The 17,182-nt window shown below is 36.0% G+C and overlaps 1 protein-coding gene across 2 annotated transcripts in view; it reads right to left on the reverse strand.

The window, feature by feature from the left end:
- LOC121727418 (corticotropin-releasing factor-binding protein) overlaps window positions 1–17,182 on the reverse strand; it is a 40,714-nt gene that overhangs the window by 5,285 nt on the left and 18,247 nt on the right. The window contains exons 3-7 of one of the 2 annotated variants that reach the window (XR_006035667.1): window positions 15,611–15,771; window positions 13,860–14,055; window positions 7,916–8,091; window positions 5,216–5,324; window positions 1,965–2,215 (exon numbers count right to left, since the gene is read on the reverse strand). Coding sequence is in view for 1 of the 2 variants with exons in the window: in XM_042115261.1 (XP_041971195.1) it covers window positions 2,064–2,215; window positions 5,216–5,324; window positions 7,916–8,091; window positions 13,860–14,055; window positions 15,611–15,771 (794 nt within the window). In the remaining variant the exon portion in view is untranslated. Of the gene's footprint in view, window positions 1–1,661; window positions 2,216–5,215; window positions 5,325–7,915; window positions 8,092–13,859; window positions 14,056–15,610; window positions 15,772–17,182 lie in introns of those variants that run through there. The other variant, XM_042115261.1, reaches the window with a different exon arrangement.

Below are 17,182 nucleotides of genomic sequence, written 5' to 3' on the forward strand. Positions count from 1 at the left end.
AGAATCAGTAAATAAAGTCCTGTCGCCGAATAATTTGCATCTATACCTGTTTACGCTATACGTGGAAATAAAATATGCAATTTGCATGTTATGCGAGAGAAAGAGCCCAACAAGCACATTAGTGGAAATAGCAGTCAACTTAGCAAGTTTTAGCTGTACTGTGACGATTTTGGGGGTCAGTAAGTGGATTTCAGTTCTACTAATACACATGTGACGTTATAATTTATAGCTGCAAATACCTACCACTGATTATCTCTTTCTCTTTCAGTGACACGTCGATACGGAGAACAAAATAACATTTATTTAGGTACCTCTGTACCAATAATAATTGAATAAAAATAATTATTTTAATAATAATCAATATTTTTAAACTGCATTACATCTTGCATAGCCAATTGCTTTGGAAATCGTTTCACTTCAAGGAAATTTTTGTGTTAACGAATCAAAATTTATGTTAAATCAGTAAGGAGAAAAAAATACTGTATATATTTAAATTTAATAATGTTATATATAAAACTACAATTAATATAATTTGTTCATATTTTCTTTAACATAATATATATTTTTGATAGTTATGGAATTCCATAAAAATATTAATATTCACTTATCAGCATAGCAATAATGACTTATTTTGCAGTAGTAATTTAGCTTGTAATATTATTATATAATATTATTATCTGAAAAATTGTTAGTTAATGGTATATGTTAATACATTTGCTTTTAACATACATTACCGTACAATCTTTATTCTGTGACTATAACGTAAATAAAATTTAAGTAACTTTTTAAGTTTTATTTCTACCAGATCTTTCAGCCGCTGATTAATTATTATTTATTAGTATCGAGAATTTAGACTATAATCTATACAAACGATAAACATGTTACCTATACCATAGACTAAGGAAAATAGCCTATACCTTTAAAAAAACTGGGCTACGGTAGAAAATAAATAAACATAATTCTTGCCTTTCATTCAAGCAAGCCTGGGCCGTTTCTAGGTTTCCGTACCCAAAGGGTAAAAACGGGACCCTATTACTAAGACTTCGTTGTCTGTCCGTCTGTCCGTCCGTCTGTCTGTCTGTCGCCAGTCTGTATCTCAAGAGCCGCTGTAGCTAGACTTCTGAAATTTTCACAGATTGTGTATATCAATTCTGTTGCCGCTATAACAAGAAATAATAAAAACAAAATAATATTAATATTTAAGGGGGGCTCCCATACAATAAACGTGATTTTTTGGCCTTTTTTGGTCGATATCAATAATAGCAAAAGGTAGGCACTTGAAATTTTCAAAAAGGCCTTAAATATATGTGTAATTTAATAATTTATAAAAACATTTGGCCTATTTTTGCTCTATAACGGTACGGAACCCTTCGTGCGCGAGTCCGACTCGCATTTTCCTGATTTTTGTGTTTAGGTAGTTATCGCTAAATTTATTATTTTTTATTTGAACTTAAGTACTTGACAACAGTAAATAACAAGAGCCAGAGGTTGTAGTGATGTACTTTATTTAATACCAATACAATCGTTTATTTATAGAATACAATAATGAAACTCTTAGCCGTAACATGACACATTGACTAGATATTGTAACAGGTTAGGTACAGGTTTCTCCCTACTGGGACATCGAGGTACGTGTACCTCGATGTCTACTATACAGAGGTACGACTATTTGTACCGATCGGGGACAAGGAGGTACAATAAATATTATCTACAAGTGATCAACAAAATCTTATCCGTACAAGCTAAGTTACAGATGATCCTTAATTTTATATCTTTTAACAGAGGACATAGTATATTTCATAGACAACATAACATTATCTTAAACTAACAAGATATTTTATGCTAAGCACGTTGGAGCTTAAATTAATAATATAGGTGGTTTAAAATGGGCATACAAGTTGGCACAGAATTATCATATATTTTCAAAGTAACACGCGAGAGCGTGGCCAGTCAAATCTCAGCACATAGAACTGGCAGGCAGCGCCCGTGTTTTAAAATGCTTATTCCATGGAATCTATTGACGGGACATTTAGCCTACGGGTTCAGTGTGTCGCCGAAGTCGCTTACATGTCGTTGAGGCCGCAGACGAGGTCTGCGTGCTCGATGTGTTCAAGTGGGAGGGGGGCGAAGGCCACGGTCACGGAGTTCTGGTAGCGGCCGCTGGACACCAACCGCACCACCGTGTCCTCGCACGCCACAAACACCGCGTGACGACCTGCAAAATACATGTGAAGGTGCTGAGATGAAAGAGGATTTCTGTAGTCAACGTAATCGTGACCTTTTCGAAAAATGTAAGCTATTGCCATCGCGGGCTATGAGCGCGTTGACCGAATCAAGAAATTCCATTACGACAATAATTAACCTAACACATCACCAAACCTCGTTTCAGTTTGGCAGACTTCGGCACAGTGTTTGTGTGCGCGCGACTAGACTTATGCGTGCAGACTATTGCTATGCAATAGTATGTTACCGCAGCTGTCGCAGCAGTCACGAGTGCCACACGTATTTTTTTGCTAGTACCCATATATTTGCATTCGTTGGGACGATAGCTATGCTGTTAATTTGGTAAGCATATTGTGAGCATGAATTCTATGCAACCAAAACGTTACCGAATAAATACCAAAAGTCAAACTTTCACCTCCCATATAACTAACAACGTTGGGCCGTGAGCGCACATCGTATTTTAATAGCGCACACGATATGGAAATGACTCGACACGTATACGCGCTTCAAACGATATTCAAATTAAATTCATGCACCAACTAGCTTCTACTATACTGAAAGGGCACGATCCTGAAACGCGCGAAGTTTGCTCCTCTAAAGCAGTGTTTCCCAACCCTTAGTTCGTGGAGTGTGGACCCCTGGGGGTCCGCGCGTATATGTATGGGCGTCCGCGGTGTCATCATTATACCAAATAATATAATCCTATTTTTTGCTGTTTATTTATTTAAGGCGGTCCGTCTTAAATAAATAAACCTTATCTATTTCTAAACATAATATTCCGTATTCGCGGCGCCCGCGGAGTTTGGAGTGATTCTGAGTACAAAGCATTTCAATTAGTATCACGCGTAAAATTATTCAGCCGTTTCTTGAGAAGATAGTAATTTCACTACCAAAGTTTCGTCGCTATATCTCAGTCCTAGTTAAATGCCAAAACTTAGATTTCTTAAGGCTGGATCTACAAATCCTTATGTTGTGTCCTTTTTTTAAAAATTCAAACAAAGAACATATTATTATTCTAATTTTGTCATTGCTAAAATATGTGTAATGCCCAACTTCTGAATTTTTTCTAACCGGTGTTTATCTTTTTACTATTGCTTTTGATTGGCTAACGTCAAAAAATTAACCAATCAACAACGTTAGTGAAAATATAAACTCCTGTTAAAAAAACCCTCAGACACCACCCATGAGTAATTTAGAAATGCTGCAAATTACTTCCTTTTTCAAGCAAGAGTTATTTTTGGCAACAGTGAGAAGGCCAATAGTCAGGGAGCCCTAAAACAACATTTTTATTATTACGATAAAGTTAATTTTTTGTGAGAAGCTTCATTTTGATAAGACAAACAACATTTTTATTTGCGGAAAATCTTGAAAGTGGTAGCTGACAGAGATAGAAAGGATCAAACAAAACTTGGTTGACTACGGTACCCTAACCATCTGTTTTTTTGTAAATTGGTAGGTTAATAGTCATATAATTTAAGATTAATATTGTCCTACAAATATACACACATACTACAAATATCGATATTTTAGGACCACCAATTCAAAGTATGAAATCCTTTCTATCTCTCTTAGCTACCACTTTCGAGATTTTTCATAAATAAAGATGGTGTTCGTTTTATCAAAATGAAGCTACTCACAAAAAATTAGCTTAATAGTAATAAAAAAAAATTGGTCTAGGGCTTCCGTAATATAAATATTTCATTTTTCAAACTTTAATTTACTTACTTTCAATTCATAACACAGAAATTATAGGAAAGGTGTTTCGAAAATAATAATATCAGACTTCTAAATTTTACAAAATAAAAGCCCTCTTTGATAAATGGGCAAAAGCAAAAGCTCATTAATCTGAATCATTTCTATTGAATATCCAAAACAATGGTTTCGTGAAATCAATAAATAATAATTTGAATGACTCCATCAACACCTTTTACTTTGATGAGAATTAATCAAATCACTTTTACTCCCAATTTTAGGTTTATTGTTGCTGGGTACTTACTAATTGTGTCTAGATTTTTAAGGGTCCTAAAAACTTTTATATTAGAGCCGATGTTACGAGCTTCATAATTATAACTTATCTAACAAGTATAATATAATCTTCTACAGTTACGAGCTCTAGCTTACTTAGAAACAATAATATTATGCACACTGTAAGTTACAGTTAATATTATGTAGTATAATATAAGACTTTCAAGCTACATATTATAATTATTTTTCATTACATGCAGTAATGAGTGTTATTATTAAATTCCTAATATTACTATTATAAAATATGTGAAAGTTTCATGTCTTTTTGTTTATGAAATAAGGGGGCAAACGAGCAAACGGGTCACCTGATGGAAAGCAACTTCCGTCGCCCATGGACACTCGCAGCATCAGAAGAGCTGCAGGTGCGTTGCCGGCCTTTTAAGAGGGAATAGGGTAATAGGAGAGCCAGAGGGAAGGGAAGGGAATAGGGGAGGACGGGAAAGGGAATAGGGTAGGGGATTGGGCCTCCGGTAAACTCACTCACTCGGCGAAACACAGCGCAAGCGCTGTTTCACGCCGGTTTTCTGTGAGAACGTGGTATTTCTCCGGTCGAGCCGGCCCATTCGTGCCGAAGCATGGCTCTCCCACGTATAAACTATGTAAAATATGTCTGTCCGTTTTATGGCTTATTCACGCGGCGCTTAACCAATTTCAATGAAAGGTATAAAGTATATTTACACCTTGAGTCCAAGTAAAGGAGATAGGATAGGAAATTTCCTTTCCTACAATACTAAAATTTATGTCACGGTAAAATTTAAAGTTCCTACGAATTACGGCGCAACAAAGTTTCTTTCAACATCAGGTAAAATAATTATAAAATTATGTTTCAAACTAGTTTGTTCCTTTAAGTTTATAAGAGGGATGTGTACCTATTTTATGTTTATTTTTTTGCTTATTCCTTGTTTAAATATACTAACAAATTAGTTTGTTGTTTAATAAGTAAAGCCATTTATTCCGTAATTCTCACCTTCATTAGAGTCAAGTCCGCACAGGCTGTCGTAGACCTCCATTTTGGTGTGGTCCAGGCCGGCCGCGCCGCCCACGTCCACGTAGTCGCCCAGCCCGCGCTTTGTGCACTGTGCAAACAACACGTCAGTGAGCTAGGCTCAATAAGTCTCTGAGGCTCTATCCATACTAATATTATAGCTGCGACTCCGAAAGTGTATCTCTCTGTCTGTCTGTTACCTCTTCACGCCCAAATCACTGAACCAACTTTTCTGAAATTTGGTATGGAGATAGTTTGAGTCCCAAGAAAGGACATAGAATACTTTTCATCCCGGAAAAACGTATGGTTCCCGCGAGATAAACGACTTTTGGCATAACGGAAATCGTACGTTTATAGTACTATCCAGTACCCTGATTCTATTATTTCATAGAATATTAATTCAGTTTCGTTTCTTATATGGTTCAGTCAAATGAGTTAATTTATGCTCTACGGTTATTTGTAACATAAGTTTATATTTTGTTAACTAGCGCTTTAGAATAGAAGAATAATTTACTAATAAATAAGGGTGTAAAATGGATCACCTTTTGTCAAAACACCACGGAAACCTGACATAGACCTTTTAAATTATGATTCTCTCTAATGTATTAACAAATCAACGTTTTAAACGTTTGTTTGTTATTTGAGGGGTATGGACGCAAAGATGACTATCTCCATATTTTCCAGGATTGAAAGAGCCTTATATCGTTGGCGGAGAGGTCCTTTCAAAGGTAAAATAACTATGAACAAACCATGTAATTTATACGAAGTGTAATATTTCCATAAGTAATATACAAAGACATAAGGCGGTAAAAGCATATGTTATGAATCATAAAAGACATTGCAAAAAGCCTGCTAGATTTCCCTCGGCTAATAAATATTTATGACTATTATATTGAGACATAAAATGATATCTTAGGCCTAAGTAGTCCTTTATCTTTTTCTTCAATAAATCACAAACACTGCTTGACTTTTTCTATTGAAATGTTAATTTGAGAGTCACAAAACTCAGAAGCCTTATTATTATAATTTCTTTATAATTAGCATTTTATATTTGTATACGTATTGAATATTAATATGTATAGAAAAATAATATGTTAATCAATGTGACAAGTGGAAAATGAAGCAAAGATATACATTTCTTTGTTTTACTTACTATTAAACTATCTATTACTATGAGACATATAAAAAAACATTTACATAATATAGTAGTATCATAAAATCCCCTGCAAAAAAAATGGGTGAATTGCGCCAATGCTTATCAAGATAAAATCATGAGGATGGCCAGAATAAGTAGCTTTACATGTTCGACCTGTCTTTGAAAGGGACTTTCCGAGAAATTATGAGCCCCACATAATAGAGCGATATAATTTTACGCCTAAGCTTTTTATATTTTCTACAAACAGTAGGATGACGAGAAATTTTTCATTGAAAAACGTAATATAAAAATATTCACTAGACGTCTTTCAGTTGTACGATTTCGCCAATATTATAGTAACGTGTATTTTGAAAGGTTTGGTAACGTGTACTGGGAAATGCTCATTTCATTTGAAGTTATTTATCGACTTGAGAGGTTAAAATCTATTTCAAATAAACTTGATTTCATTTATTCTGAGATGTGCGAGGCTTGGGAGATTAGATAATATCAGGAATACGGTAAATTAGGCTGTGACCTGACGGCAATACTCATCGATTCGTAAAAGAACTGTTACATCGAACATTATAATAAAAAAAATGTTGTACTAGCTATTTTATAACGTAACGGAAATCAAAGTGTATTAAACGCAAATGTTTGAGTAGGACCAACTAATCTGTCCTTTTATCCCTAAATACACTAGTCAGTGGGCATTAGACATTATCCTTACATCCCAGCACTTAAGTTCTTATGTCCTCACAAACTCAATATTGGACCGGCTTAAGTATGACTGATTACAAATTACCAAGTTGTATGAAGTTAATAGTTGCGGTAATATTCACCAAACTCATCTTCAACTGAGCCGAATAATGGAAGACTATAAACGTACCGCTTAGGGCTTTCTTATGGCGGCTCTCGACATAGGCGAACGCGTTGGCCAACGCGTCTGCAGACGCGTTGGCCCAATGTGTAGAACGGGCGTTCGCGCGTTGGCCAACGTCTAAATACCTACGGCCAACGCGCGAACGCCCGTTCTACACATTGGGCCAACGCGTCTGCAGACGCGTTGGCCAACGCGTTCGCCTATGTCGAGAGCCGCCATATGACAGATGCAGATGTCTGAAACATTAACTCGGTATCGACCACCGAACGGAAATGACGAAATAACATTTCTGGATAACTTTGCTGTTAGCCAAAGGCTAAATATTGTTGATTTGAATGAATAATTTTTGATGACGTGAAACTTTTAATAAGGTGTCTAATTGATAATGTCATGCTACAATGAATAGCGTATTTATAAAATTACTACTTAGTCATTATAACATTATTATTTATTACTTAATCAACTTTTTTCCGCTCTGAAGTTGTGTAGTTTTTCCATGCCAAACTCGGTTACTAAGCTGCTAAAGCTGAAAGCACGTTTTTTGTCTAAAAATAAAATTGGGAACATAGTAAAAAATTTAATCAAAGTTTGAATTTTTCCCTGAAAATTGAAAGCAACAGTTGCGCGTTGTAAATGTCGTGAAAGTTGAAACAAGTTTGAAACTTACATGATGTATGGTTCCAGTCTCGAGTTGCAGCAGGCTGGTCTTCACAGTTTGACCCACATTTAGGTCGAGCACACGAACGGCGGCGGGCGCGACCGCCACCACGGAGCAGTTACCGCGCTCGCCGTGGTTGCGCAGTGTGTACACACCCTCAGAACCGAACAGCATTAGGTTGCATGCTGTGAAATTATCACAAACTTTCTAATAATTCCTGTAAGACCAATTATTATTATTATTATTCGATATGACGTACAGTGGTTTTGCTGTAGCTATAAATCCTAAATTTTAGCGTTGTACCGTGTACGTTGTTTTGAAAGACGAACCTTTGAAAAGAACCTCATTCAATTTGGGATTTTACTTTGCTTTGCTTGCTCAAAGGACTCGGAAACACGTTTATGTTTTCAGTTAATTAAAATCATATTTCCTAGTAAACAAATCTATCAATTTTTAGATTTCTATTTTCTACACGAGTAAAAATAGATATTCATACTAATCACTTACGTATTTATAGTGAGAGGCAACACTGATATTTGCGGCCGTTTTATCTTAATCTTCCTTTAATCTCGAAATTAAGTCGATTTCGCTGGGGACCTACTTAAAGTTAGATTTTGTTTTTATCTCTCGCGATTATCTCTCTGGCGAAATAACTAATGGCCGAAACATATTATACGATTTTGGGAATGGTTCAAACTTAATTGTTATGTTTGAATAAAGTGTTTTAACGTGACAATTTCTATTTAGTTCTTTGCTATTATAAATAAGACGTGTTAATTATTCTTAAATCGTGGAATTCTGTCATTGACTCCCTATAAAAAAAACTTGTAATTTTCTATACTAACCGCGATTGACAATGAAGTGACTGCAGATGCACCATAGACTTAATATATACTGTCGTATAGACCACCTGACAACCCGAAAATGCGTGACCATTTTCGATCTGTCAATGTGTGCGTGTGCTAGTGATGTATATTTTACTATCGATAGTATAGTATTTTGCTATCGATAGTATAGTCCGTTCGAGTTATTTTACCTGAGTTTCTATAAGAAATGAATAATATACAACTTTGACAGATTTGTATTTCAAATTAGGTATCATAAATTTTAATTGCCAAAAAAAGGTGACGATTGAAAAGTAGATACACGTTTTCTTTTGGAATGATTTTTCAATCGTCGGATATGTTATGACATGAGGTTCTTATAGGGGTAAATAATATACACATAACACATTATAAAGTTACTTATTTATTACTCAGGTAAAATCTATCTGGTAAATCAGCCCTTACATTGAAAGTAAACGTTGAAAGTAAACAACACACATAGTATATTATATTTTATTCTTAAATTTATTTATTTATTTTGGAAAACCAACTGCTTTAACTTACAATAAAATAGAAACGACATTATAGAAAAAGAAAGCCAATGACAGGTTTTCACGATTAGATACATATCATAAAATATCATAATATTTTTATTACAATTATTTTTAACCGACTTCCAAACAGGAGGAGTGTGGATATTCGGCTGTGGATATAATATTTTTTATGTATGTTCAACGATTACTCCGCCGTTTATGAACCGATTTTCAAATTTTTTTTAGGATTTATAGCAAAATTTGACAGATTTCAATTGCGTGAGACGTCTTGCGAATCTATCAAATCTATTTTAGAAATGCACCTACGCGTCACGTTGCGGTCTGAATTGACCCTAAAGGTGATATCGGTTTTTGCATACACGACGAGACACAGTATGAATAACTCATAAATAGTTGGATATTATCATACGAAGAGGTAACCAAGACGTTTTCCGATGAAACTATAATAGTCTGTTTCTTTAAAAGAATTGAATTTTATTCTAAAGTTAACAGAATGCAGTGCGAGTATTTTTAATATTCAATAACTGCTGGTGCCACCATAAATTGTCCTGACTGTATAGTATAAGTGATAAAATTTTTAGGATGTCGTAACTCAATGTAACGCACTTGAAGAGTTGCACACGCCAAGTGTCAACTTTCTAGTGTCAGTAAACGTCTCTGAGCATTGACAGACGAGTTAACTTACGCGACGTTACTATTAATTCATACTAGAGATCGCCCGATGGTCGAAATTCGACCTTACTTGCAACGACATTAGGACTGCAACCTATATTTTGTAAAAAATATTGACTTCATCATAGTTTTTTTTCAATTCTTGTTACTCGGCTGATCTCAGACTGGCCGTTTAAGTATTGTCTAATAGTATCTAAATTAGTGTCCGACCGAAACTGATTTTTCAGCCGAAACCGAAACCGAACTTTCGGCCTTACTCTTAGTTTCGGCCGAAACCGAAACTGAAACCGAAACTTGGTAAAACATTCAAAATTACGACTATTTACTGAAATTTATTGATTTTTAACATAAATTACATTTTTTTAAATTAAAGAAAAAGTACCACATTGAATTTTTTACTTTTTGCGACATTTCTTACCATAAATATTATTATTCTTAGACTCGAATAACTTTTTGTACTATATTCCGTTTTTTATACGATTCCAAGTACACGCGTTTTGTCTCATTCACAGCAAATCCGATTTTTATCTTCTGAACGCCCAATATTCGAGTTTTAACTTCATAAAACACATTTCATTTCGGTGTAGTGACAGATCGAAAAACATAGGCGAAAAAATTGTTAAGTTGACAGTTTTCACAGATATGCGTTTGGTTAGCTTATTTATCGTTTCTTGCTATTTGTTACTAAAACAACGTGATAAGGCTCAAAGATGATAAACATTTTTTTATAAAACATCAATCATATAAAACATTTTTATATAAACATTTTTAAATAAAACATTTTTATATAAAAATCAGATATACATTTATAAAAAACATCAATCAAACTTATAACGTAAACTTAGATTCATTAATCGCGATTAAATGAAGAATGTAAAATCTATTTTAAAAAAACGAGATTCACGTCGCCATATAAACGCGTTCATTGTTTAATGAGAACTTAGTTTAATAAAACGTTTAAGTGTGATTGGTGAAATTCCCCTAAATGTATTATAATAAGAAACAAGAGCAGAAGTTATTTGAAGTCATTTTATTTTGGTGCGATTCACCTAAGAAATAGAACGCGTTTAGTGTACACTAAATTGGTTCTACACGTATAAACGCGTTTATAGCAACATAAATTTCACAACAAATCCGAGTTTTATCTTCAGAACGTCCAATGTTGCACGGTTAAACTTCATTAAAGCCGTTAAAGTCATGGCGAATCGAAAATCATAGACGAAAAAAATTATAATAATAATTATGCGTTTGGGTAGTTTATATATCGTTTCTTGCTTTTTTATTGATCCCCGTAGGAACGCGTTTCATGAGAACTAAGTTTTATAAAACGAAGTTGTGCGATTGGTGAAATAATCCCTTAGACATACTACTGAACGACGTACTACTGAAAACATTATTATTTTCAACAAAAAATTAAAACCGACTTCCAAGGTAAAAACAATAATAATATGAACTAAAAAATATTAAATAACTCTTACTCTATAATAGAGCCTTTTTCAGAATTCGTCTAAATCTCAACTATTTCTGTACATACTACAGTCATTCATTTCATTCATTCATTCATTCATTATTTGAAGTCGGTACCAGCTAATTTTATCGTGAGTTCAGTCAATGTCAGAATATCTGAAGCTTTTGGGACTGGTACCGACTTCAAAGTAATGAAGACTGTAGTATGTACAGAAATTACTGGCACACATTAAGGCACTATTATAGAGTAAGAGTTATTTAATATTTTTTAGTTCATATTATTATTGTTTTTACCTTGGAAGTCGGTTTTAATTTTTTGTTAAAAATAATAATTTCACTCTTTTTAGGTATTTACAAGATAAGGCTCTATGCGTAAATAACCAAGTTACGAATGTTAACTATTCACATTATGTTACTGTAAGCGAAATTGTGGTAAATGCTTGCAGTTATCTAAGCGATGCTGCAATTTAAAACTTTTATCACTAAAGGTTCAGGAGTTCTGTTCAGTGCCTTTAGATCAAGAGACACCTTTGTATGAACTTTTTCTTATTCGTAACATATGTTTAAGTTACAAGAAACAACATTTTAACCACTATGAGTCTTTTAATAAATTTCAAGGATTTCCCTCGATTGCTCATAGATCCTATCACCAGCTCACCACTTTCGTAATTATTATACAAAATCAAGATTAAACCCTATACAACAACACAAGAATTTTGAAAATAGGTCCACAAACAGCGAAATAATCATCAAAAACATCTGCTTCGATGCAAAATATCACAAAAAGCATCAATAATTGGGTCATAATGTGATGACCCATGGCATAATTATGATTTTGATGATGACAATTAAATAAATTTATATGTTGGCTTATGCTTTCAGTTCTTTAAACAACGCCGAAATCCCCGAAACTGTATCTATAAGGATTCAAAAGTTCTGTTGGGTACCTTCGGATCCAGGGTATAACCTGGCGCGAAATCTTACTTTTTGGTAGCATTTACCTCAAAAGCTTCAGAAAAAATTTAAATCACTATATGTTTCCATACCAATTTCAAGGAGTCCCCTCGATTCCTCCAGGATCTCATCATCAGATCACCACTTTTGTGAACATGGTACCAAATTCGAGTTAAACCCTATACAACGCAAATAGAATTTTGAAAATCGGATCAGAAACGGCTGAGCTATCGTTGAACATACAAAAAAAAAGATACATACAGCCAAACGTATAACCTCCTCCTTTTTGGAAGTCGGTAAAAATCAATAATTGTAGTATATTATTTTTATGGGAGACATGGACACGACCGCGGTCGAAGTTCAAAACGAAATGACTAAGCAAACTTGCAGTTGACGTCACATTTTTTTTTCTCCAGAAGGCGTTTTGCCACTAAACCTGAAAAATATACTGAGGGCCGCAAGAGTGAAGCTTACGGGGAAGTGGGCTAGATAAGATTGTAGCAGGGTAGGGACGGTCTAAGTCCTAAGAGATTGCGTGTCCAAAAAAAAAGAGTGAGGCGAGATGATTTACTAGATAAATCTCACAAGATATATCCTAAGATATCTTATAATCTCACAGTCAAACAAAATTCTTAAGTAAATAAAGTTCACACACAATATAATCAATTTATCATAGCATTTACTAAATCGTTTGTTTCGGAAACATTGTTAAAATAGCACGTAATTTGCCAACAGTTAATATATATTAAATAAGCCTGCTTTTATCGTAGAAATAAAATTCAATCTGCGATCGAAGTATTAATGAAAATAAAACGCAGTGCTAATTTTTGATTTGGGACTAATCTGGAATACATAATCTCAAAACATGATTAAATAGATGGTGGCGAACTGAGCCAGGACCTCGCTGGCAAGCAAGCTCGAGTTAATTGCGAAGTTTACCGAACGATGCATGAGTTTCGGTTTCGGTTTCAGCTATATTTTGGCCGAAACCGAAACTAAGGCCGAAACTAGATTTTTTGGCCGAAACTGGCCGAAACCGAAAGTTCGGTCGGTCACTAATCTAAATTAAATTAAAAAAAACAATAATCCATTTTCCATTTGTCAACTTGTTGTTAACAGACTTCAACCATAAATAAAAAAGTATAATTCGTATGTATAGGCTTGTCACTCAAAAATCTGTAATTTTTCTAAGGTAGTAGTGTCGCAGTGTGTGTAACGTTTTATTTGTTAAAAATATATATGATAAAAGCATAATTTTAAAATAATATTAGCTCGATGCACTCCTTCACCATATTTAAAACTATACATGTGCGAAATTTCATGCACCTGCGTTTCCCCATTTTTCGTAAAAAGGGTTACAAAGTTTTTCTCTCACTTATTAATAAAGATATGTCGGCAAAGTATAACCAGATAATGAAGTATTAACTTCCTGCCGTCCCCAGAAAGCAATCAATTTATAAAGCTTTTAGATTAATTACTCACGTCGCGCGTTGCGTAGGTGTCGTATAGTGAGAGAGAAGCCTTTTCCGCGCGCGGGCACGCGATACTGGACTAGCGCGGCGTTCTGTCGCGACACCAGCTTGCGTCGCGGTCGCCGGTCGCAGGACTCCACGACACGGTCGTCGTCCCACGCGTCCGCCGGCCACACCTGCCCGTTCAGCTCCCAGCCGTCCACCCACTGAAACATGTTATGTTCGTCCCAAAACTGTTTGGAGTGCATGTTATAGGATTTTTTTTATAATAAGGGGGCAAACGAGCAAACGATTGATTTTCACCTGGCGCTTTCCATCAAGTGATTGATGGAAAGCGCCAGGTGAAAATCAAATAACTACCGTCGCCTACTCGCAATATCAGAAGGCTCGCAGGTCCGTTGCCGGCTTTTTAAGAGGAAATACGCACTCTTCTTAAAGAGTTTATAGTGTGCAGTTTGGGACAGGAAAGGAAACACCAAGTTTCTAAGGTATGAATTACTTTCTGTCCAAAAACACAGGAGTTTAATTATTCAAAAGCACTGATTGCTTGGTGTTGGTAGCCTGCTTGGTGGTGGCCCTCGCGTTAGAGCGAAAATCATAAAATAATGTAAATATAGCGGCACGCCGCTATTTAAATAAATCGTTACAAACAATTGCTTGTGATCCCGTGGCGTAGCGACCAAACCGCTTTTTCGCGTGGCTAAGCCCACGATCAAAAGATAAAATGAATAATTTAGGTACACTAAAAATAAACTCACACACTTTTTCTAAACTCCTGTAGAAAACCTCCGAAAGCGAGTGTAAGTCATCCCGCTTATTGTATGAATAACTTTTTGGTTGTTGGTTCAAACTTTTATTACAAACTTGTATCGATATCAGAATCACTCGAGAATGGCTCGGGGCACTACAGAGTAGGTAGGCAACCAAATTTTATGTTGATTGCCAAAGCCAACTTTGTATTGATTTAGAATTACGAATTCCAAAAACTTGTTAAGGTGAGCAATGAGCATAATTTAATCGCGTTAGAGAGAGATACTTAAACAACTTCTATTATTAAGTTAGGAAGGAAACTTAGTTTCGATAAAAGTATCTTTTTTGAATGCCGAAAAAAGTATTCCAATTAGTAATTGAATTTGGCCTTAAGTAAAAAGTTCTGATTAATTATTATTTTTAACAAAAAATGAAAACCGACTTCCAAGGTAATAACAATAATAATATGTACTAAAAAGTATTAAATAATTCTTACTCTATAATAGTGCCTTTTTCAGAATACGTCTAAATCTCAACTATTTCTGTACATACTACAGTCTTCATTATTTGAAGTCGGTACCCATCCGATCCCATCATCAGATAACCACTTTTGAGAACATGGTACCAAATTTGAGTTAAACCCTATACAACACAAAAAGAATTTTGAAAATCAGATCACAAATGGCTGAGTTATCGTTGAACATACAAAAAAAAAAAAAGATACATACAGCCGAACGTATAACCTCCTCCTTTTTGAAAGTCGGTAAAAAGTTTAATCAGTGGGCTGTAAAGTACGATTCGAATGTAGGAATATAGAAAAACCTCTATGTAGAGCTTTTAAACAATTCTTTGAACAATTGAATTTTAGTAAAGTATTTTTTTATTATATCTCTCTCAGAACATGTTATTGTTTTCTTGCAAGCATTCCATATTCTAGGCACACAGCCTGTATACACAGAAGGTTTAAAGTGAATTTCGTAACGCTTAAAAAGTAAATATTTATGTACTCACGGCGACAAGCCCGCCATTGCTGCACGGTACGTCTATGTAGTTGAAGATGACCTGGATTCGCTTATCGGGATCCGCTATCATGTAGATACCGCACACCGTCGGCTCGTCCGACGGCGACTTGAAGAATAGCTCACCCTCCTCCGACGTCACCAAAAAACAATCTGTGGAGTTAGAAAGGCAGTTGAGCTTGAGTATGTTGAGTTCGAAAAATTGTATGCATATTGAAATTTCTACGTCATCAAAAAACGATATTCAGTTCAGCAGAATTTTTTCATTAAGAACGTATCGAAGATTAAGGAACAGCTCGTCTTCCTCCGACGTCACCAAAAACAATCTGTTGGGTTTAAAAGTCAGCTGAGCGTAAAACAATAATTGTTTAATGCCGATCATAATTTCCACGTCAGAAATAAAGGTACCTCCGACTTCATCAAAAATAATAATCTGTTGAGTTTGAAATCGTACAAAAACTAAAAAAAAAAAAACAGCTCGCTTTCTATACCAGAAAAAAATCGGAAAAGTATGAATGTCAGTTGAGTTTTAAAACGGTACTAGGGGTTTTATTTAAGATCAATTAACATAATATTATTGTCCATATATGATAGAAATGTAAACACTAAAATACTATCTAAAATATACAGATATATTATATATACAAACTTTAAATATAAAACTATAAAAAGAAAAACTTGCCCAAGTCGTCCCCATCTGGCAGAGTGCCCAGTAAGCTGACAGCATTGCCACGTTGGATGGCAATTGCTATCCGCTGTGCCAGGTAGCTCCCAGCTCTGGGGTCTCGGGTCGCTTCAACAAGCTTCTTAGATATTCCTCTAAAAAGCTTATGTGCCCCCGGACCCCATGCGCCTAGAGTTTCCACCCCAAACGGTTCAAATATAAGATCTCCGCTGAGGTTCTCATATTTGCGCCGCTTGAGGTTCTCTGCTTGGTTTGCGGCTGCGCCCGCACAGCTCGAGGTGCTCTGAATATGGGACGAGGCGAGTGTGTCGACACAAGTAGCGTCCCACACAAGGGCCCGACCCACATTCCAGGGCACCAGGGTCATTCCATCGGGTCTCTTGCCATCGTCGCGCGCCAAACCGGAGGGCTCCAGTATCGCTGGCACGCCGGCAGTGACAAGAGCCCGACGAATGAGGTCATTCAGGTTGTGATGCCGTGAAAAGCGTCCGGCACTTCGCGAGCAGCACAACCCGTGGTGACCATAGCTGTCAACGCGCGCGCCGCAAACACACTGATGGGGGACGACATGGGGGACACCAAGACGCAGGGCAGTGGCAAGACGGAATGTATTACGGTCCAGCAATGTTCCTGTGTTTTTAGATGGCAGTGCCTGCAGCCAAGCTCCCGACTCCCACCTCTCCACGGCCAAAAGTCGAGCCCGTTCTACGGCGCTGGTAGACGTGTTAAACAGTTTATTACGCACCAGTTCGCAGATGGGCTCGTCCCAGAGCCTTTGGGAAGATGTGTTCTTGGGAACCTCGCTGCCGGCACTAGCAATGTCCCAGGCATCCTTGGCCTCGTCCGCAAAGGGAATGACGAATGGGCAAGATGAGGGCT

The sequence above is a fragment of the Aricia agestis genome, chromosome 5, assembly GCF_905147365.1.
Source record: "Aricia agestis chromosome 5, ilAriAges1.1, whole genome shotgun sequence".
NCBI lineage: Eukaryota > Metazoa > Arthropoda > Insecta > Lepidoptera > Lycaenidae > Aricia > Aricia agestis.